This window comes from Oratosquilla oratoria, chromosome 40 (assembly GCF_046742065.1).
Source record: "Oratosquilla oratoria isolate Oo_2021 chromosome 40, ASM4674206v1, whole genome shotgun sequence".
Lineage (NCBI taxonomy): Eukaryota > Metazoa > Arthropoda > Malacostraca > Stomatopoda > Squillidae > Oratosquilla > Oratosquilla oratoria.
Genome location: NC_134816.1, coordinates 25,734,213 through 25,758,212, shown reverse-complemented (window position 1 = coordinate 25,758,212; position 24,000 = coordinate 25,734,213). Strand labels below are relative to the sequence as shown.

The following is a 24,000-nucleotide window of genomic DNA, read 5'->3' as shown; positions in this document are numbered from 1 at the left end:
GTGTTTCAGTATTTAATTATAGTTTCGACTTTGCAGATTAACACTTTCGTTGTTTTTGACGACTTGCCTGTTTGTTGTTGATGGGATTTTTTTCAAGCGAAAGAAATCCCCAACACATCCCATTAAACCTCTAACATTTATTCGCACATCTAAACCCCTATAAATTTTAAGGGGTTTGGAATAGAAGCGATTATTTTTTACAGTTATTTCTGTCTACTGAGTCGCATTGCCAACCCCTGGTCTTCCCCAGATACTGGCTAGTGATACAAAGTTTTGTTGCAGAGAGAGGCAGTACTCGCGGTCGTCATGACCACCAAAGCGAGAGACGATTCCCCACGCCTACCCTAACCCCCTTGCAGGTGTTGAAACATGTCGTTGTATTGGCAATGAGCCCAAACCTCCCAATATCTTACGCTGGTCGGGGCGGGGGTTGTGGTGTCTGTTCACTGTGCCACTAGATCAAGGTTGCATTCTTGAATCGCACTGGTTGCCAGCCAGCGGCATTGACAATGTACTGTATGCTGCGTTCACATCTTTTCACGGGCCCCAGTGCTTCTGTAATCTGATCTAATATTTTTACTCTAAATTCGAAATATTGAATCACGATTCATCCCGACATATTGTAGTTTTCCTCTTTACGGATCGCAAAACTTTCCTGTCGTATTAATAAAAAAAAATTCCAGGTTTTGCATGCGCGGCTGCTTTTGACATATACTTTTAAAAAAGGAAGTTGTTGCAGAGAGATGGTATTCTAATTTGAAAGTCATTACCCATTGGTATGAGAAGCACTAATCAGAATTCGGACTTGAGTGAAGTCACCATTGTCATATGCCACCGGGGGGGGGGGGTCGCTTAATTCACATCCGTATATATATATATATATATATATATATATATATATATATATATATTGCTACTATAGCGTGAGATCTACCTCCCGTTAGCAGTATATGGTAGCTTGAGGTCTACCATTTCCATACATTTATTTTAGCGATAAACACATATTTTGTACATATCCTAGGAGTGACTTAGATAATTTGATTTCTAATTACATTCATATTAAAGGAAGAAATGTAAAAATAAACATGTTATCATATATTTCCATACATTTATTCAAGCGATACACACTTCGTACATCGTCTAAGAATGACACAAATAGGTTAGGTGGATATGTCACGTTTTTTATGTATTTGGGCAGGACATGTTTGATGGATAGGTGTGGGGAGCGTCCCGAAGGAACGCGGGTCACGCAGTAGAACTCAGGCTGCACTTGTGGGCGACATATGGCGGTAGACCTCACGCTATAGTAGCACCATATATATATATATATATATATATATATATATATATATATATATATATATATATATATTTTTTTTTTACTCCCACCTCCAATTACTCCAATTAAAAGAAATCTACTTACTCCAGTCATGAGTTCTGTCGGCGTGTCCTTTCTTTATGTCTTCTACATAGGGTTGTATCATGTGAAGACAACCCTGTGAGTGGTCTCGAATTAGAGAAGCGTGCTACATGCCTACCATAGTGGTCTCGACTGCCTCATGGAGCGGTCGCTGGTTTGATATTTAGTTGTTCCAGCGATAACATACAATTCTCCGACGGTAGATACCAAAGGCGTCAAGACGTCTCTTCAGGTCGGAAATCGTTGTCCATGTCTCACATCTGCAGAGCAAAACAAAGGACCACAAGCGATTTAAAGATTCGGAGAGTAATCCTTCAAAACAAATGTCAACGACGCCGTATACTATGGTTGAGCGAGCCCAACACACCACGAACCATGCCAATCTTGCCAAGGACTTTTTAACATTACCCGCCGCAGTTATGATCTACACTATGAAGGTATGTGAGGCTTTACCAAGACTTCGTTGGCCTCACCAGATATAAAGGATTACAAAGGCGGAGCATGCCGACAGGAGACCTTTTGGTCCATATCTAGGTCGGATGCGAAAAAATCATAATGATAACTAGATAAATGAATAAATAAAGAATTATAATGTAAATAATAAATAAAATGCATAAACAAATGCATAGGTATAGTTAAATAATAAACAGGTAAATAGTAAATAATAATAAATTTACATAACTAATAATAAATGAAAATCAAACTAAGAATAAACAAACGAACAAATGATAACAAAACAAATAAAGAGACTGGGCTTCGTCTTGGCCCAGGAGACCTGAAGTCCAAGAAGTCTATCCTTCCTTCTCTGCTGTGACTCCATGGCTGCAACAAGAACCCCCAACGGATCCGCACGAAGTGCAGCATCATCGGTAACGGCAAGGTCAGAGAACTTAATGTTGCCAGTGAGGGTTTTTTTTTTCCGTAGTGATCATTGACCCGACCAGTCCGTGTAATACATTGTCGATCTAGAAGTTTGAAAAAACGTTTGGGAGTATGCCCTACCTTGCTCGTGAATGAACAGGAACCCAGGCGGGTATCCTCCTCTACAACACTTCGCCCCAGGACACAGGCCAGTCATCAGGTCGATAATCCTCTCAGGAATCTCACGGAGACGCAAACAACCCCGAAGTACCTCACAAAACACGTGAACAAACGCTTTCTTGAGATCAACATAGTCTACAAGCTATCTCCGTGGAAACTCACGTGGGTGCTCCTTAAGATCATGAAGCACTAGGATCCAATCAGGAGTTGAATTATCGAGCATGAACCCGGAATGTTCAGATATCTGAAACTGGAAGTTGGAATCGTACCTGCTCTAGCTACAGATGGAGGCCTATGCATTTATACTGACTGGCCCCGTGATGATTTTATTCAGCCAAAGTGACACCTTCCCCCTGACACACACACACACCCCTTGCGCATGGAATGAGAGAGCGAAAAGTGAGGTACCCATGCAGTGACGCTTCAAGACCCGTATTTACTAAGTCTGTATTAAGTGATTTTTCAATTTCTTGTTGTTCAAGGTTCCTTATTCCATGTAATTTACATCCGTTCCTCCTCTCAATCGTTGTTAGAGAAAATATACTTTATACACACACACACACATTCATATATATATATATATATAACTATATATACAAATATGTATATGGCCTGCGAACAGCAGCAGGTAACGTTTCTGCCTCGGAAGGCCCGAGTTCGATCCCAAATAAGTGCAAAAAGTACTTTCATGACTTTCCAACCCCTCTCCACAACGTCGGACATCAAAGGTGTATATATATGGTAGCACCTAATCAGGATGATCGAGCTGATTATACTTCAGATTTCATTCGCGACCACAGCCATTCAAAAATAAATAAATAAATAAATAAATAAATAAAATTATGGACTTCTCATCATGCATACAACCTTACCATGAAGGACAAAGCCAGCGTGGTGAGGTACAGAGCCTGCATCGTCACTCAGGGAGCTTCAGTGGAGATCCATCTCATCCGTGTCAATAATGGACAAAATAGCTTCAAACATTATATATATATATACACACACACCAAGGGCTTTTTCCCCCTTACGAAGGAGGTAGCCAAAGTCAAAGGCATAAATCCACTCCCACCCACTTCATCCCCACATGCTCTACTCCAATTCGCCACCCCTCCCTCTTTTCTTCGCTACTCTTGGATGACGGGTCATCCCTGCATCTCGCCCATTGCCCTTGATCAGAAGTAATGCAGCAAGACACAACACATCCACAGCAAAGCAGCTTCACTTAATCGGCGAACCCTCTCTCCGTCCACTCATGCAGAAAAAGAGAAGACGGGGAGAAATCCCTTCGGGGTGTGTCAAAATATCATTCACACATACTCCCATCCCCACTCGTTCCCTTCCATACATCACAGCATCATCTTTACATAACCATTGTCCACTCACCCCTCTCTTTTGTCTTCTCCCTTCCTTCCTCAACAAACATTCCCCTTTTTCTCAATGCCCCTTTTACCCCATCCATCCCAGCCTTGGTCGCCTCCTCATATTCACTCTCTCCACCTCTGTCTTCCATACCTCTTTTACTAATCTTTCTTCACTCATTCTTTCCAAGTGTCCAAACCATCCCAATACTCTTTCATTGATCCTGTCTTCCAGCTCCCTTTCCACCTCCGCTCTCCTCACCTCGTTTCTCACTTTATCCATCCTTGTAACCCCTACCATACTTCTCGGTCATTTCATCTCAAATACATTTAAACTCTTCCTCTCGTATGTTCCCTGTTTCTGCCCCCATACAGTGTTGTCGGCACAATCACTCCATCATACAATCTCCTCTTAGCACCCATTCCCAAATGTCTATTTCTCATTACACATTTTAATCCCCCAAGGCATTTACTTGTTTCTTTCAATCCACATTCTACCTCCACTCCTCCCTTTCCCGCCACATTCACACTCAAGTATCTAAAGCCATCTATTTCCTCCAGTCTCTCCCTTAATACTCGCTTCCAATTTTCTGCCATCCTCTCCCCTTGTACACCTCACCACCTTTTACCCACCTTTATCTTCAAACTTCCTTCTTTCACGTACCTTGCCAAACTGTCACTAACTTCCTTAATCCCTCCTCTGATCCTGCTACAGGCGCACTGTTGTCAGCAAACAACAACAACTGGCTTATCTCCCACTTTTCCTCCATTTTCTTTAACCATCTCCAATCCCCGACCCATTATCTTTGCGTTTACCTCTCGCACCACCCCATTCATGTATAAATTGAACAGCCAAGGCGACATGACATATTCCTGGTGAAGGTCCACCTTTACCTCAAACCACTCACTCTCTCCATTTCTAATTCTAACACAGGCTCTAATACTCTCATAAAAACTCTTGACTGTTCTTAACAGCTTTCTTCCAGCTCCATACATCTGCAGTACCTCCCACAGTGCCTTCCTGTCTACCATGACATAAACCTTTTCCAACTCCAAAAAAGTCCCCCCCCCAAAAAAAAAAAAAAAAAAAAAAACTTTTCCTAAAAGTTTCTCACATACCTGCCTTACCACAAAAATCTGATCCACGCAAATCATACATTTCCTAAAACCACACTCTTCTTTACCTATTACTCCCTCTTTTCCTCTCCTAATCCTCTCAATCAAAACCCTCCCATAAGCCTTCCCAACTACACTTAACAAACTGATCCCTCTGAAACTACTACACTCACACTTATCCCCCTTTCCCTTGTAAAGCGGAACTACGCAGGCATTCCTCCAGTCTTCCGGTACTCGACCCTCTTTTAGACAAACATTAAACAATCTCATCAGCCAGTCCACCATCACTGTACCTCCATTTTTTAGACACTCCGCATGACACCCATCCAACCCAGGTGCCTCACCTGCTCTCCTTCATTTAAATAACTGTTTTCACCTCATTTTACCTTATTTCTCCTTCATTTTCCTCACTCATCACTGTCATTTTATTAGCGCTTCCCACTGCAATTACCTTTCCCTCCCTATCTTCCTTTACATTTAGCAACTCCCTAAAATACTCTACTTATCTTCCCCTTACTGCTGTCTCTTCCATTGTCATCTCTCCATCTGCACTTTTTACCTATTTTTCTTTACTTGATTCGCTCCCTCTTCCTCTTCTAATTGCCTTCCAAAACATCTTTTGACTTTCAACTTTTTCTGTCGTACTCTTACCCCATTTCACATCTGCTCTCCTCTTTGCCTCCTTTATCTTATGCGTTACTTCTCTTTTCTTTGTACCTCTCATATGATTCTCTCGTCCTATTTTGTAACCAGCTTGTGAATGCTCGTTTCTTCTCTACAACCTTCTTTGCTTCACCATCCCACCACTCGCTACCCTTCTATTTCCTCCCGTCCTTCGACACACCATCTTTGCACACCTTATGACTCCCTCCTTGAAACATCCCCATTCCTCCTCCACTCCTAGTTCTACTCTATTCTTCCCTCCCACCCTTCTCTCACCTTCTTGTACTCCTTATCCTTTTTTTTCTTATTTAAGCAGTTTACTCTAAGCACCTACCTGCTTTCTATCCTTTTCCTCTTTTTCCATCTATCCTCCACTCTCAACTTACCTTCCATCAAAAACTTTTCTGATATTCCCCCACTCTCCTTAGAACATATACTCTTCCTAGTCTTATGGTTACCACTATATAGTCCATTAAAGCCCTATTTACCATCCTTCCATCCACCGCCCTCTCCCGTGTGTACTTATGCTTAACCTTCTTCCTAAAAGCTGTATTTACTATCATCAACTCACCACTACGATTTTTTCTTGGAACTCCACACTTCCCAACAAAGCCGTCTTTTGGTTCATATACTCTAGCATTGAGATCTCCCAATGCCACTACATTGATATTTCTCCCTAAACCCTCTATGCATTAATCTAAATCTATCCAAAAAGCCTCCCTTTACTCTCTTCTGACAACCTACCAGGCCCATTTGCACTTAAACCCACATCTCCCTTCCTAGTTTTACCTTCATCCACATTAACGTTGAAAAAACCTCCTTCTCCACCACACGCTTACCTATCTCTTACTAGGATAACCACTCCTCTCCCTCATCCTCTCTTCACTCCTGACATCTTCCCAACTCCCAAACTCAAACTCGCCCTTCCCTTACAACTTAGTTTCACTCGATGCCAACACGCTCATATTCTCACAAACATACTGCCTATCTCTTCCCTTTTACTTTTATCAGTACCACATCCACACACATTAAAAGACACAAACCTTAGGGTTCTGGTTGGAAAACTCCCAGACCTTCTTATGCCTTTGCTTTTTTTTATTATTATTATTATTAATTTTTTTTAGGAATGTCCTCTTTTTCTCTATAGTGAGTAGGATGTCTAGTCCTATCCCCGTCCCGTTTTTGTCGCCTTTTACGACTCAAATGGGAGCACTCGGTGGCATTATTCCTATTCCCCTACCACAGGGTTCGGCGAAAAGCGAAATGAATATTCAGAGAAGTGGTACAGGAGAGTAGAGTGAGTGGACAGCATAACAGAGGGACAGTCGAAGTATAAAAGTATCATCGTTTCTCTATGAATAGAGATATCCTCTATCACAGGCGAAATTTGGTGTGGCTCTGGTCCATAGGGGCGCCCCATATAGACTCTAAAGTGTCAGCTGCATGCTACTAAGCATCTTTTATCCCCACGATAACATGCAGCCAATACCCCAGACGGGATGTGAATATATATATATATATATATATATATATATATATATGATCAGTAGTAGAGCCCCCCTCACACACATACGCTTGGGGTGGACATTCTACGTTGGTTATGGCTCGTGATACATAACATAACATACCCTTTGTTAGGGTGAAGAGTCTACAGTTGATTAGTATGTGGGGATTCTACAATTGAGTGTAGTTGGGGTGGAGCTTCTACAGTTGATAAGTGTGGGATATTGGCTGCTTGTTAGTGTGGCGAAGTAGCATGCAGTTGATACTTTAGGATCTATATGGGGCACTCCTACGGACCAAACCCATACATCATTTTGTGATAGAGGAAGTCTGTTCATAGAGAAATTATGACACTTTTATTATACTGCGACTGTTCTTCCGTTATGCTGCCCCCCGCCCCTTGTTACTGTTCTGTACCGTTTCTCTGAATATTCATTTCCTTTTTCGCCTACCCTGTGGTGGGGGAAAAGGATGCTGCCACCCTACCAAGTCTTCCCACTTGAGTCGTATGAAGCGACAAAAAACGGGACGGGGATAGGACTAGAAATCCTACCTGTAGCCCCAAAGGGGACATTCCTAAAAAAAAAAAAAAAAAAAAGAGAGAAAAAAAAAGTAAAGTAAAGGCATAAGAAGATCTAGGAGTTTTCTAACCAGTACCCTAAGGTTTGGGTCTTTTAATGTGTGTGGATATGGTACAGATGAAAGTAAAAGGGAAGAGATAGGCAGTATGTTTGTGAGAAGAAAGATGGATGTGCTGGCATTGAGTGAAACTATGTTAAAAGGGAGGGGCGAGTGTAGTTGGGAGGTTCTCAGGAGTGAAGAGAGGACGAGGGAAAGAAGGGGTGGCTATACTAGTAAGTGAAGAGATAGGTAAGCGTGTAGTGGAGTGGAAGGAGGTTTCTTCAAGGTTAATGTGGATGAAGGTGAAACTGGGAAGGGAGATGTGGGTTTTTGTAGGTGCGTATGGGCCTGATAGTGAAAAGAGCGTAGAGGAAAGGGAGACCCTTTGGATGGATTTAAATGAGTACATAGAGGGATTAGGAAGAAATGTCAATGTAGTTGTATTGGGAGGCCTTAATGCTAGGATAGGAAATGAAGAAATAGTGATTGGGAAGTATGGAGTTCCAGGAAAGAAATCGTAGTGGAGAGTTGATGGTGGAGATGTGTATCAAGAGTTGATAGCAAATACAGTGTTTAGGAAGAAAGTCAAGCATAAGTACACATGGGAGAGGGTGGTAGATAGAGCGTTAATGGACTATATAGTGGTAACCAGGAGTATAGTAGGAAGAGTTAAGGATGTACATGTTCTAAGGGGAGAGAGTGGGGGAATGTCAGATAATTTTTTGGTGAAAGTTAAGTTGAGAGTGGAGAAAGAGGAAAAGGGCAGAAGGTAGGGAGGTACTTAGAGTGAACTGCTTAAATGAGAAAGGAGAAGGATTATAAGAAGCTGAGAGAGGATTGGGAGTGAGTGAGGGATAGAGTAGAACTAGGAGTGGAAGAGGAATAGGGATGGTTCAAGGAGGGAGTCATAAGGTGTGCAAAGATGGTGTGTGGAACAAGGAGGACGGGAGGAAATAGAAGGAAGGGTAGTGAGTGGTGGGATGAGGAAGCAAAGAAGGGTGTAGAAGAGAAGAAGCAAGCTTTCATAGATTGGTTACAAATTAGGACGAGGAAATCATATGAGAGGTACAAAGTAAAAAGAAGAGTAGTAAAGCATAAGATAAAGGAGGCGAAGAGGAGAACAGATGTGAAATGGGGTGAGAGTATGACAGAAAATTTTGAAAGTAATAAAATGATGTTTTGGAAAGAAATTATGAGAGGAAGATGAGGCGAATCAAGTAGAGAAGAAAAGGTAAAACGTGCAGATGGAGAGATGATAATGGAAGAGAAGACAGTGAGAGAAAGGTGGGCAGAGTAATTTAGGGAGATGTTAAATGTGAAGGAAGATAGGGAGGGAAAGGTAGCTGTAGTGGGAAGCGCTAAGAAAATGACCATGATGCGTGAGGAAAATGGAGGAGAAATAAGGAAAGATGAAGTGAAGGCAGCTGTTAAGATGATGAGAGCAGGTAAGGCACCTTAGTTGGATGGATGCCATGTAGAATGTCTGAAAAAGGAGGTACAGCGATGGTGGACTGGCTGGTGAGGTTATTTAATGTTTGTTTAAGAGAGGGTAGGGTGCCGGCGGAGGAGTGCCTGTATAGTTCCACTTTACAAGGGAAAGGGGGACAAGTGTGAGTGTAGCAGTTTCAGAGGGATAGGGATCAGCTTGTTGAGTGTAGTTGGGAAGGATTATGGGAGGGTCTTGATAGAGCAGATTAGGAGAGGAACAGAGGGAGTAATTGGTGAGGAACAGTGTGGGTTTAGGACAGGTAGGGGTTGTGTAGATCAGATTTTTGTGGTAAGACAGATGTGTGAGAAAGCTATAGGAAAAGGTAAGGATGTTTTTTGGGCTTTTAGGATCTGGAAAAGGCTTATGACAGGGTAGACAGGAAGGCACTGTGGGAGGTATTGCCAATATATGGGATAGGAGGAAAGCTGTTAAGAGCAGTCAAGAGTTTTTACGAGAATAGTAGAGCTTGTGTTAGGATTAGAAATGGAAAGAGTGAGTGGTTTGAGGTAAAGGTGGGACTTTGTCAGGGATGTGTTATGTCGCCCTGGCTGTTCAATTTATACATGGATGGGGTGGTGCGAGAGGTAAATGCAAGGGTAGTGGGTCAGGGATTGGAGATGGTTAAAGAAAATGGAGAAAAGTGGGAGATAATCCAGTTGTTGTTTGCTGACGACACTGCACTTGTGGCAGGATCAGAGGAGGGATTGAGGAAGTTAGTGACAATGTTTGAGAAGGTGTACGAAAGAAGGAAGTTGAGATAAATGTGGGTAAAAGTGAGCTGATGAGATGTACAAGGGGAGAAAGTGGCAGCAGACCGAAAATGAGTATTAAGGGAGAGAGACTGGAGAAAGTTGATAGTTTTAGATACTTGCGTGCGAATGTGGCAGGAAAGGGAGGAGTCGGGGTGGAGGTAGAATGTAGATTGAGAGAAGCGAGTAAATGCCTTGGTGGATTAAAAAGTGTAATGAGAAATAGACATTTGAAAATGGATGCTAATAGGAGATTGTATGAAGGAGTGATTGTGCCGACAACTTTGTACAGGGCAGAAACATGGAACATAAGAAAGGAAGAGAGAAGGAGTTTGAATGTGTTTGAGATGAAATGCCTGAGAAGTATGATAGGGGTTACTAGACTAGATAGAGTGAGAAACGAGGAGGAGAACAGAGGTGGAAAGGGAGCTGAGAGATAAGGTTGATGAAAGAGTATTATAATGGTTTGAACACATGGAAAGAATGAGGGAAGAATTATTAGTAAAAGGTGTGGAGGGGAGAGGTAGAAAAAGTGAACATGAGGGGTCGACCTAGGATGAGATGGATGGATGGGGTAAAAGGGGCATTGGGAAAGAAGGGAATGTCTATTGAGGAAGGACGGAAGAGGACAGAAGATAGGGGTGAATGGAGAAGGGTTGTGTACGGATGATGCTGTGATGCATGTAAGGGAGTGGATGGGGGATGCGGGGTGATGGAGTATGCATGAGAAATAAAATGACGCAGCCCGAAGGGATTTCTCCCCGTCCTCTTTTCTGCATGAGGGGACGGAGAGGAGGATCGCCGACTTAAAGAAGCGGCCTTGCTGTGGATGTTCTGTATTCTAAGACACTGCTTCTGACCTAGGGCAGTGGACAAGATGCAGGGATGACCCGTCATCCAGGAGGTGTTAAGTTAAGAGGAAGGGTAAAAGGGAGTGGAGTATATAGGGGATGAAATGTGTGGGAGTGGTTTCTGTGCCTTTGTCTTTTAGCTACCTCCCCTGTAAGGGGGGAGAAAGCCTTTGGTATATGTATAAGTATATATATATATATATATATATATATATATATATATATGCAATACAAACACTAGGAGCGTGTGTTCACAAATGCGTAAATAACCACTAGGAAAAGTAAACTAACGAAGCAGAGCGCTTTCGTGTAATTACATCTTCAGTGCATCTTTGTATCTGCACTGAAGATGTAATTACACGAAAGCGCTCTGCTTCGTTAGTTTACTTTTCCTAGTGGTTATTTACGCATATATATATATATATATATATATATATGTATATATATAATCAAATGTTTTGTATATTCCAAAATCCAGTGAATCGCAGCTGTATTACACAAAACATTTGCAGCGGGTAACAAAAAGAGATAAATAGATGAATAAATGAAATATGGTCAGAGGAGTGAGTCATTCAAGTGTTTTGTTCTTGCGTTGACATGGCCCCTGGCTGAAAGCCACAGATACAGTCGTCAGTCTTCAATTTTTGCTCAAGATTGGCCATAGTTGAACATACGCAAGAAAGTCGTCTGCATTGTCGATGTACTGTACTATATATGTCTGTTGCATCACGTTTGGCTGGGCGCGAAACTGCCTCGGCGCAGTCGCAGTCGAGTGCATGTGTCAACTACATGTCGACGATATTCTTGGGGCATTTGCCCAAAGACTCACGATAGTCTCTGTACCTTCAAATTACAAGGCGTGGACACGTAGTAAGACTGAGACGAAACTTTTAAAATTGGCCAAAACACTTGTAAGTGAGCAGAACCTGTCAGACATCTTGAGCATTCAAGCCCAACCCGAGGTACGGATATGACAGTGTATTATTGTCAATGATACCCAGCGCTTTGCGCGCTCACAACTCCGTATCAGGAATATATAGATAATATGAAATAAAATAAGATGTCACTGGCAGGCCAAGGCTGGAGTCAGTAGACTCGCTCAAATAGATAAATGTATATAAAAATATATATAAACAATTTAACTATATAAGAACACCAAACAGCATGGGAAATACAATGTTTGCAGCCATGATGGTGTGGAATATGAACATTTATGAACTAGCACATTATGGAAAATGTGTCACAATATGATCGTCTGGCTACATTCGAATGATGCTGAAACGTGAGGGCTGGAGGTACTTTTTATTATTTGCATTAGTACCGTGGATGCTCGGTGGCTAAGGGGGTTCGAATTCTGTCACCGGCGAGTTGAAGCAAAGGTATGATTCATTAAATTCCACGCTACAAAGTTCTCTGTAAGGGGTACCGTCGTAGTGATAGGGCGAAGTTAGGCGACGTTGAACCGGATCGTCAATCATTTCTCTGTCTTCACAGCGTTCATCCAACGGAATTGTCCTAAGTGGTCATTTTTTTTTATTATATATTTTTTCTTTGTGGCGTCAAGTGATTCAATTCGGCTCTGTACATTGTATACCAGGTTATTTTATTAAACTGGCCGGAACAGGAATGTGGCAGAGATATAGTAACTTGTTTTCTCTATTTACTTTCCTTGCAGGTCCGGATGACGTCGGTACCTTACGCAACTCTGCCATTAATTTATCACTCGTGTTCGGCAAGAACAAAACTGTTTATGAATATTGATTACATTCTTTAGACTATTTTTGTTTAATTGTTGAGTTGTTCATATATATACTATTATGTATGTATTCATTAATCTATTCATGTATCGTCACTTAGTAATGTGTTTACTTTCCTCACCGTTTTCTGATTCCCCAATCCCCACTCACCTCTTCATAAACTTTCCTGAACTTAATCTGTGTACTTATTTTTTAACCCAGATTTGAAACATTTGGGAGTGATCTATTTATGCAAGGCTAGTGGAGAAGAAGAGTCAAATACGAAACAATGACTGTTTTGCTCGCCAACATTCTAGTTCTGCAGAACCTAATTCCCATTTTGTTTACACCATCAGTCGGACACCTCGTCTTGGCGGGAGAGCATCTGCATATCTGTGGACTGCGACGACGACAAGTAAGTACTTAAAGAGGGAGGGAGGGGGAGAGGTATTTTCTCTTTGAGTGAGACGGGGTAGGTTTATCACTTTTTTCTGATGATGATGTCTGTTGTAATGAACTACCATTTTTTTTACGCTTATGAGTATGTGTCTAATTATTAGACAGACTCAAATGCACGTCAGTATCGCACCACGCTATTAGACTCTAATAGTTAACTTGCATTTCGTCGTGTTTGTCAAACGTTGTCGACAAAATGGACCCATTCGAATATTACTTCCATTTCTTTTTAATCTTAATAGGAGACACCATAGTTGCGTCACCCAGGCTTCCCACACATAAACAGGACATTCCAATGTCGAAAGACCGTCGCTGACTTTGAATAACTAGAATGACTTCGCTTAGAGAAATCTAGACTTATATAGGAACGTTTCAATATTATGCCTAACATTCTATATATGACGGAAAATATATTTGGAGATTTGAAAAATAAAATATAGTAACCGAAGTCGTTTTTACTCAAACAAACTCTCAACGGTCGGCTCTGGTGAAGCCCGTGGAAGCCCATTGTGATAACCCAGGAGTAATGTGTGTCGAGGGTTAGTAAAGGTTGGACGTTATGTAACCGTTGAAAACCTTTGGGGGACATCAAGACGTCAGAGATTTGACAAGCTTCATTGGATATTAACGGATATTTGACCCTCCTATCTTGTAGTGCATCACGGATATAAACACACCGGAAATAGGCCAGTCAAGTGGCATCAGCACAAGGGTTCGTGGGTGGGGGAGGGCAAACGGATGTCCAAGGGTTGTTTCACACGTACCGACTTTTCGCCGTCCGCCGTCCACGACACGACGTCGTGTCGTGGACGGCGCACGGCGAAAAGTCGGTACGTGTAAAATGAGCGTAAAGACCCAAACTCTTTCCAGACGTCCTCCATATTGATTTTCGGAAGTTTACCTGATTCTCATTCACACAGTCCTGTCCATTGGTTCTAAGCGACTTCACGTCGTCAGTAGATCGTTTATTTTTCTACGGCAAAGTCTTGGTCTCGTATGTTCATAGTCTCGGGCTCGAGTACAGCACTCCTCTCTGATTTCAGCCGCAGGTACTCCTCGCTCCCCGGTGTATGTTTTCCACCAGACACTGCCTCCATTTGGCCTTTCTGTCATCACTCCATCTATGTGTGTATTATACAATCATGATGACATGACACCCCAGACTTCTCCAACCCCACCCAAACGCCTTTATACACTTTCTTTCAAGCTTTCAGTAGCTTTCTCCTAATTCCACAAACCTCCAGAGTATCACATCTACTTTGAATGTTTTTCCAGGTTTACATATGCTTCATAAGGATATTTTCCCCTGTTTTTGTCTATGTACTAAGGGCCTTCCCCCTCTTAGCTGCTTGTGTATGAAGGATCCCTGAATCGTGCCCACTGCCAGGGTCAAAACGAATGCAGTAAGGCACAGGTCCTCTTCACCTCCGTCTTTGTGATGATTATGGTGATTCGGTTTGACGTCGCGAATCCCTCCCCCTATCAGGAGGCTAGGACTGTGCCCCTTAGAGGACTTTGTTGCGTGGAATTTAATAAACCATGCCATTGGTCCAACTCGTTGGCGGCAGGGTACGAACTGCCGTCACCTCGACCTCCGCCGCAAGTAGCGACGCTCAAACCTGTTTGACCAGATAGTATACTACCGTGTCTGTACCTCTCGAATATTTGTCTCTGGAAAAACTCCTTCATTAAGAAATTCATTGATTCTTCCCTCGATTTTCCGGACTCGTCCGGAAAATACTTGACCAGTGTTCTTCGCCAAGTCGCGGGGGCATTTTTTGTTTACGTGTTTGTTTTCTTTCTATTCGTTTATCTACTTTTTGTCTTCTTGCAAATTATTTATGTGAATTACCTCATCGTGGGTGCCCAGGGAGCCGGCTTTATCCCCCCTCTCCCAATTATGTCTTTCTCTGTTTGTGTAATTATTGATCTGTCTCTTGTTTCTCTTGCAATCGTTTATGCATAACATGGCGATTTTTGCACTTGCGTGCCGCATTCCTGGGTCACGGTTTTAGGTCAGTGTTACGCATGTGAGGTAAATGTTGAATGGTCGGCTTTTGGCAGCCGCTCAACACTACGAGGAAGAGACACATATTGTTCTGTCGGAGGAGGAGGAGGAGGAGGAGGGGGAGGTTAGGCTTAGGGTTGGCAAAAGTGTTATTTATTGTTTGTTCCTTGGTGTCGATTTCTAGGGCCCTGCTGCGCTGCTGACAGTGTATGCAAGGCCCCCACCTTAGCTCTTCTTTTTAGCATTTGTAGTTCTTTCCAATGCTCCTTTCGTTTAGACCGTAGAATTCAGTGAATAGATGGGTTTTCATTTTTTCTAAACATCGCTATACTGTAACTAATAGTTATCTCATCAGGGAACCTGTTGTACGGCCTCAGTGCACTTCTGGCAAAAAATCTAAAACCAATTTCTAAGTTACTCCTCGGCTCATGTAATCAATACAGGCCTAGGCAGTGCCTCAGCATCATAGATGTCTCTTGTTGGAACCTTCGTGGAAGGTAGAAAAAGGGAAGGAAGGGGAAGATGTAGAGCTCGTGTACCCTTGAATGAAACCGCTTGGCGGCAATCAACAGATGTATGAATCATCACCAGCAGTGAAAAGATTGATCTATTTGGCACCATTCTTCACTGCCGTTTTTTTTTTCCAGGTGCTGAAGAAGAAGAAAATATATTCCCTCATGCTTGTGACCCACATGGCTGAGATGCACGTGTGGAGAACTGCCCACTCAACTTACTTTTGTCTTGTTGTCGTTCTCGTTTTTTATGACCCGACTTGACCTCATTTTGGGCAACGCCTGGCAGCCTCGTTCATCACTGTCATGGACTAATTATAGTCGAAGATAGGTGGGCGTCGTCCGCCGAAAGTGTGGCGGGTACAGGGATGACCCTTCATCCATGAGGTGCTGAGAAAGGAGTTGGGGGCTTTCAAAGGGTTTTAATGTATATGTAATGCGTTTACTTTGACTCAGAGGCCACCCTTCTAATAAGATGGAAAGGACATTCGGTGTGTGTATATATATATATATATATATATATATATTTACATATATGATATATAATGTATATATATATATATATATATATATATATAAGTCTAGATAAGATATTCTAAAAACGCTGTGGAAGTCGGGGACAGGTGGTATTACGGTGACACTTTCTCCTAAAAATATTCTTGAAAAAGCGCTTGGGTAAGTTGGGGTCAGGTGGTCTTCTTCTTCTTCTTCTTCGCGTTCTTCTTCTTCTTTGCGTTCTTCTTCTTCTTCTTCGCGTTCTTCCTCTTCTTCTTCTTCTTCTTCTTCTTCGCGTTCTTCTTCTTCCTTGCGTTCTTCTTCGCATTCTTCTTCGCGTTCTTCTTCTTCGCGTTCTTCTTCCTCGCGTTCTTCTTCGCATTCTACTTCGTGTTCTTCTTCGCGTTCTTCTTCGCGTTCTTCTTCCTCGCATTCTTCTTCGCGTTCTTCTTTGCGTTCTTCTTCGTGCTGGGGATCCCGTGTTGGGGTTCCGCCCCGAGGCCGAGGCCGAAGGGGAAAACGAGGGATTAGAGCGCGGAAAGCTGCGGCCGTAGGCCGCTGTTTGCGCAGCCAAGCCCCCGGCGAAGCCCGCGGCTTGTATATATATATATATATATATATATATATATATATATATATATATATATATATATATATATATATATATATATATATTACATTCACTAATCACAAATCACTTAATTCTAAGCCATCAACATCGAGACACTCGAGGAGGCATAAATGCAGAAATTAAAACGTGGTACAGCCAAGGACTCGAACCTGCGCGCGTGCGTGTGTGTGTGTGTGCGCGTGCGTGCGTGCACATTATATACCAACTTTATCGAATGTCTCTGGGATCGTCCGTGATGGCACATCGTAGACTTGTCAAAGATAACTTGAACGTGGCACTAAAGTTGTTCACATTATTTGTGAAAAAATGAACTCTGCCTTTTCACCAGTGATGAGATGAACAACAGGGATGTTCCCCATCTGAATAAAGTCACCTGACACTTCTGCGTCTCCTGAGTTTCCATGGTAACCACATGACAGGCGTGAGATGCAAATGTGAACGTGATGGGACATCCAAGCGGGCAGGTCATCTCAGCAAACGACAACAACAACAGGACTAGGGTAGGGAAGGGGAGTGAAGACTGGGAGTCTTGGTTGGAGGTTGGGAGTGTGGAGTGAGATTGGGATAGTATGGAATGGAAGGCAATGGAAGTTGACAGATGGAAGGTTCGATGAACAAGTCTCCTGTCCATGTCTCCTCAGCCACGATACAAGTCTTAATAAACATTCCCTAAAAGTACTCGGTGGCAGTAGCCCCCTTTTATACATGACTATCGTTTGCTTTTCCTGCAGACCTCTCTCTCTCTCTCTCTCTCTCTCTCTCTCTCTCTCTCTCTCTCTCTCTATCTATCTATCTATCTATCTATCTATCTATCTCTCTCCTTCCTGTCTATCTAAAAAAAATTACTATCGTTTGATTTTCCTACAGACTTCTCTCTCTCTCTCTCTCTCTCTCTCTCTCTCTCTCTCTCTCTCTCTCTCTCTCTCTCTCTCTGTCTCTCTATCTCAAAAAAATTTATTATCGTTTGATTTTCCTACAGACTTCTCTCTCTTTCTCTCTCTCTCTCTCTCTCTCTCTCTCTCTCTCTCTCTCTCTCTCTCTCTCTCTCTCTCTCTCTCTCTCTTTCCTGTCTCTCTATTAAAAAGAAATCCCGCACGAGCTGGTGGTCTGTACTAGGTAGTCCATAGTCCATAGACAGATATAGTCCATAGATCTAGGCATAGATAAAAACATATGCATAGACAGACATGGGCAGGCTCGTTTGCGTGGCTTGAAGATCGTACAAGCAGATGCATTTGGTTTTTACTGGTGATTATGAAACGAGTCTTCTGCCTTGTTTAGCAAATGACTTAATATTTGTAACTCCTACAGTTTGAGTTAATATTGTTACATGAACATAAGTAATTTAAATTTTATTTATTTATCTTAGACTATGTACTTTGGGTTGGAGGGGGAGCTTACTTTAAAAGTAAAACCGCAGCCCCACAGTGGGTGGCAACGGTTCTCCCTCGAAACCTCTTCCAGATATCTGTGTTGTATCAGTGTGGGACTGTTTCTATATCACCTGCTCACTGTGGTAAGGGGAGGAGACCTGACGTCAGTCGTCAGCTCTCCATGTGTTAAAAGTTTAAGAAATACAGTTGAAGTTGATAAAGAGATCTGCTGTTCGTCTTCTAAGACCACCATTGGGTACAAAAGCTGAGTATGTCGACAGGAGACCTTTTGGTCCATAACTAGGTCGGATGCGAAAAAATATAATAATGATAAAAATAAATAAATAAATAAAGAAAACAAATAAAAATCATAATAATATAAATGATAATAAAATAAATGCATTGGTATTAGTTAATAATAAACAAACAGGTAAATAGTAAATAATAATAAATTGACAGAAAACTAATAATACATAAAAAACAAGCAAATGATAATAAACAGACAGATAATACAAACAAATAAATAATATAAGATAAATGGCAGTTATTACAGCATCTTGGATGAAATTACCTATTGTGGTCATTTCCTTCAGGATCTCTAATCTAGTTCAGTTCAAAGCTTTAAGAATCATTTAGATAAACACCTAAGCAAGATGCTGTAATGACTATCATTTATTTTATATATTTTTTTTTATTTGTTTTGTTATCATTTGTCTTTATTATTATTTGCTTGATTCTCATTATTAACTATATGTCAATTTATTATTATTTACTATTTACCTGTTTGTTTATTATTTAACTATACATATGCATTTATTTATGTATTCTATTTATTATTTAGATTATTATAGTTTTATTTATTCATTTATGTATCATTATTGTGAATTTTTTCGTATCTGACCTAGATATGGACCAAAAGGTCTTCTGTCGGCATGCTCCGCCTTTGTAATCTGTAACAAATATCGTGTTCATTGGTTCAAATTGGCCATTGTGATTTTAAAGGTGAGTAGGCCGAGTGGGTTAGGGCGTCGTTACTTGTGGCGAAGATTGAGGGGATGGCGGTCCGAACCCTGCCACCGGCGAAGTTGAACCAAGAGCAAGGTTCATTAAATTCCATTCTAGAAAGTCCTCTTTAAGGGATACCGTACTAGGCGGGGGGGGGGGAGTTTGTAACGTTAAGCAATGTAATCAAGTATTCTAGATGTAATTTTGTGTCGAGTACTTTGAATCTTCATAATATGATAATTTTATTTTTTCATTTTACTTTATGTATTCATTTATTTGTTTATTTATCTATTTATTCGTTTATTTATTAATTTATTTATTTAGCCATGGTAATAGGGAAAGGTAAAACGAGTTTTTGATGCGACAAAGTCGTTAATTTTTTGGGAGCGTCGAAAGTACGCCCAATTTGTTCCGACCCATTTGTGATGTACTTTTATTATTATTATTGTTACTATTTTATCACGCTTGGTTATTTATTTTCACACAAAACGAGGCCTTGTTCGAAGGTAGGTTATGAAGAAATAAAACATCACTGGGTCACTTATTTGTTTATTTATGATTAATTTGTTTATTGTTCAGTTGTTCAATATTCAAAGTACTTCTTTTGTCATTATTAACTTTATTTGTTTATTTTTAGTTTGTCATTTATTAATTTATTATTTAGAGTACCTATTTATTATTATTTTTTTTTTTATTGGTCACTGCCCATTCGTGACTGTTTCTGTGAAGGTTGCTTGTACTGCACTCTTCTAGTATGTCATCAGACAAAAAAAAAAAAAAATAATAATAATAATAAATAAAAAGAAATAAAATAAGACAAGAAATAAATCAATAAAATTGTTTCGATGTGTGTGTGTGTATGTGTGTTTATCGATTACAATCATAGTACATTCTTGAGGTTGAGTCTCTTAATTCATCCACTGATCAGATTTGGGATTTATGATTTTCGTTTGGCATTTTGTAGTCCGTCCTTTAGAGATTTTTTTTTTCGCATGACCTAGTGACGCGATCTCGTTTGTGTGATTCACCACCATGGTATTTGGATAACGTGTTGGACTCGTGATCGACAGCTGTTTTCCTTCCGGAAGAGAGCTCAGAGCTCGTATGTGACCGATCTATGGGTAATGCTCTGACCTTACACACACACCCAAGAGAGTTGGAGTAACAACCCGCAGCGCAGCGATACTGAAATTATTTCAACCCTGGGCGGGATTCGAACCCGGACCTCCGTAGTGGCAGCCGGGAACTCTATCAACCGCGCCACGAGTTGAGTTGTGTGTGTTTGTGTGCCCGTGGTCACGTAATTTGCAGGTGGTCGTTACTGAGCGATTGCCAAGAAGATCAGTTAATCGCTTCCCGTCATTTGGGGTTGAAGGGAGGGGATATCTTGATGGGATATCTTGATGGAATTATAATGAAGGAGTGAATAGGCACGTACCAAGACAGAAGCTAGAGAGATGCAGTGAGGCAAAATATAGAAGACACAGAGCTTGAAAAATATAGAGAAAAGATAAAAAAAGGAAAATGTCAAATATATATATAAAGTATAGAAATGAGTATGTAAAAGTGCGAAGAGAGGAAAAAAGGAACCATGAAAAAGACATTATAGGCAAATGCAAAGAGCAACCCAAACTATTTTATAGATATGTGAATAGTAAACTTAACAATAAGAAGGAAATGGTGAAACTACGCCAAGAAAATATAGAATACACAGAAGATCTAGAAATGGCTGAAGTCATGAATAATAATTTGAAGTCTGTTTTCACTAGAGAGAAGGCACAGTATGGGGACGAAGGAAATGAAGTGCGATCTCCCCTCATGAGCGAGATAATAATAACAAAAAGAAATAATGGAACATTTATCAAACCTTGATGTCAGGAAATAACACGGCCCGGACAGAATTGCAAATTGGATTCTAAAGGAATGCAAAGAACTAATGGACAAAATACATAACATGATAAGTTGCTCACTTAAAGAAGGAAAAAATACCAAAAAACTGGAAAAATGCTAACATTGTACCAACATATAAAGGAGGAAATAAGGAAGAACCAACCAACTATAGACCGGTCTCACTAACAAGTACGATAGCCAAAATTTGTGAGAAAATTATCAAGAATAGATGGGTAAAACACCTGGAAGAAAATAATATGATAAACCCAAGACAATTTGGGTTCAGACAATGAAGATCATGCTCCACAAACTTAATATATTTTTACTCAAGACTAATAGACATAGTGCAAAAAAGGGATGGATGGGCTGATTGCGCTTTCCTGGACTTACAAAAAGCTTTCGACAAGGTACCACACAAAAATTATTAAAAAAAAAAAAAAAAAATTGAACATATGAGGGATACAAGTGAACCTACTAAAATGGATGGAAGATTTCCTAATTGGTAGAAAGATGAGAATAGTACTCAGAGAAAAATATTCAGGTTGGAAAGAGGTGATCAGTGGAGTTCCACAAGGATCTGTATTGGCTCCAATAATGTTTGCTATCCATGTGAATGACATGGATGATGATGTGCAATGTTACATGAGCTTCTTTGCAGACGACGCTAAATTGTTAAGGAAAATAAAAAGCGAACTGATTGTAAATCACTACAGGAAGACCTTAATAAGGTATGGAACTGGAGTCAGAAATGGGAAGTAGACTTCAATATTAAGAAGTGTAGCATAATGAAGTTTGGAAAAAGTAAAAATAGAATACCAGGACAATATAAAATTGGAATTAAGGAGTTAAAGAAAGTGGGATCTGAAAAAGATTTGGGAATAATGATCTCAAACGACTTGTCCTATGATAAGCAAATAAACAAAATTGTCGGCGAATCCTATAACTTGCTAAGATCAATAAGCGTGGCATTGACATATTTGGACGAAGAAATTATTTTAAAAAATATTAGTCACACTGATAAGGCCTAGACTAGAATATACGGCGACATTGTGGTCACCCAGTACCCAAAAGAATATAAAGAAAATAGAAAGAATCCAGAGAGCAGCCAGAAAAATGGCTCCAGCACTTTCAAACTTACCATATGAAGAGAGACTGGCTAAATTAGAGTTACCGACTCTGGAGCAAAGAAGAGAGAGAGGCGACCTACTGCCCATCTATAGAATAATGAAGGACACAGAAATACACGAAAGAGAGGACTTGTTAAACTGGGACAAAAGAAACGCAAAAAATATAGTTATAGAAGAGATTTGAAGAAGAACAGTTTTCCACATAGAGTGGTGGACAGTTGGAACAAACTGAACGAAAAAAAATAGTGTGTGCAAAAACCATTCAAGAATTTAATAGCAAATTAGACACTGCGAGATACAAAGGCGGGACACCACGAGCGTAGCTTCCCTTCCCGTAAAATATAACTAGGTAAATAAACACACACACTCACATTTGTGGACTTAACAACAAGAAATAACAATGTTGTACAACACGGCTATTCCTTAGCTTCCTGTTTTGTTTTTAATGCTTGTAACATCTTTTCACTTATATTTTATAATTTTATAATTCTGTAGACTGTATATTTTCAGCAGTAATGCTGCTGTACCCAATAAACCGTATTTTGATATTATTATTATAATTACACACGTGGCTCGACGGTGCAGTGCCGTTCTCGACCGCTAATTCAGTAATTCAGTAATTCGAATCCCGCCCAGGGCTGAAAATAATACATACATACATACATACATATAACAATGGTTTTTCCCCCTTTACAAGGGAGGCAGCCAAAGTCAAAGGCATAAGTCCACTCCCACCTATTTCATCCCCACACACTCCACTCCCAGTCACCCCACCTCCCTTCCACCTCGGCTCCTCCTGGATGACGGGTCATCCCTGCATCTCGCCCACTGCCCCCCCCCCCCCACCTCTCCGTCGCGTTGCCCCCGTGCAGAAAAGGAGAAGACAGGAAGAAATCCGTTCGGGCTACGTCATAACAAAATAATATTATCAATAATGGTAATAAAAATTATAAAATCAATATCACTGCACTGCGAACCGGCACTCCAACTCTGATGGATATATATATAGAACTGCCTAGTATAGGCATTGTGGTTTCTCGCAGTCTCCTTCATTCTTATGAGCTCTAAGATCTCATCCGGTAGGGTAATTGTTGTATATCACGAGACCAACACGTGATCCAAGATAGAGGGGAAACACACACACACACACACACACACACACACACACACACACACACACACACAAGTCGAGGCTACGCACGTTTGGCATTGTCCAGTTAAATGCCGCTTGAGTTTTGGGAGTCAACGTTATTTTCGAGATTTCTGGGAAATGAACACACACACACACACACACACGACGGCGCAGTGGTAGCGTTCGCAACTATTGCTACAGCGGTCTGAGTTCGAATCCCGCCCAGGGCTGAAATAATTTCAGTATCGCTGAGCTGCGAGTCGTTACTCCAATTCTCGTGGTCAGGGAGTTGGGGATGTGTGTGCGTGTAAGGTCACAGCATTACCCATAGATCGGTCATACTCGTATATGAGCTCTGAGCTCTCTTCTGGGAGGGTAATAGCTGTCGATCACGAGTCTAATACGTGGTCCAAGACCATGGTGAATCACACACACACACGCACACACACACACACACACACACACACACACACACACACACACACACACACACACACACACACACACACACACAGTACAAGGCTGTTATATACCCGGTTGGACGCGTTTCTTGATGCACAGCCACTTGCTCGACGGTACGAACAAGAAAGACATGACGAAGATGGCTGGCACCACGACCTGACACCAGCGTTTTCTTTGGCCAGAACTCTTGATTATTTTATACTTAAAGGTGCTGCTGCTGCTGCGAAAGCGGTGCTAAACCGTCCCTCGTGCCGCAATTGGCTTGTAAAATGTAGACTTGCATATCTTTGGATTTGTGTTTTAGGTTATAAGCAAGGGCAGTGTTGTGGGTGGACACATATTTTCTATTCCTGAATGATATA

At 41.1% G+C, this 24,000-nt stretch overlaps 1 protein-coding gene across 7 annotated transcripts in view; it reads left to right on the top strand.

The window, feature by feature from the left end:
- LOC143020695 (glutaminase liver isoform, mitochondrial-like) overlaps positions 1-24,000 on the top strand; it is a 210,949-nt gene that overhangs the window by 5,535 nt on the left and 181,414 nt on the right. For all 7 annotated transcript variants that reach the window (XM_076177335.1, XM_076177342.1, XM_076177336.1 and 4 more), the window contains exon 2: positions 12,904-12,962. In XM_076177335.1, the coding sequence (XP_076033450.1) occupies positions 12,904-12,962 (59 nt within the window). The remainder of the gene's footprint in view (positions 1-12,903; positions 12,963-24,000) is intronic.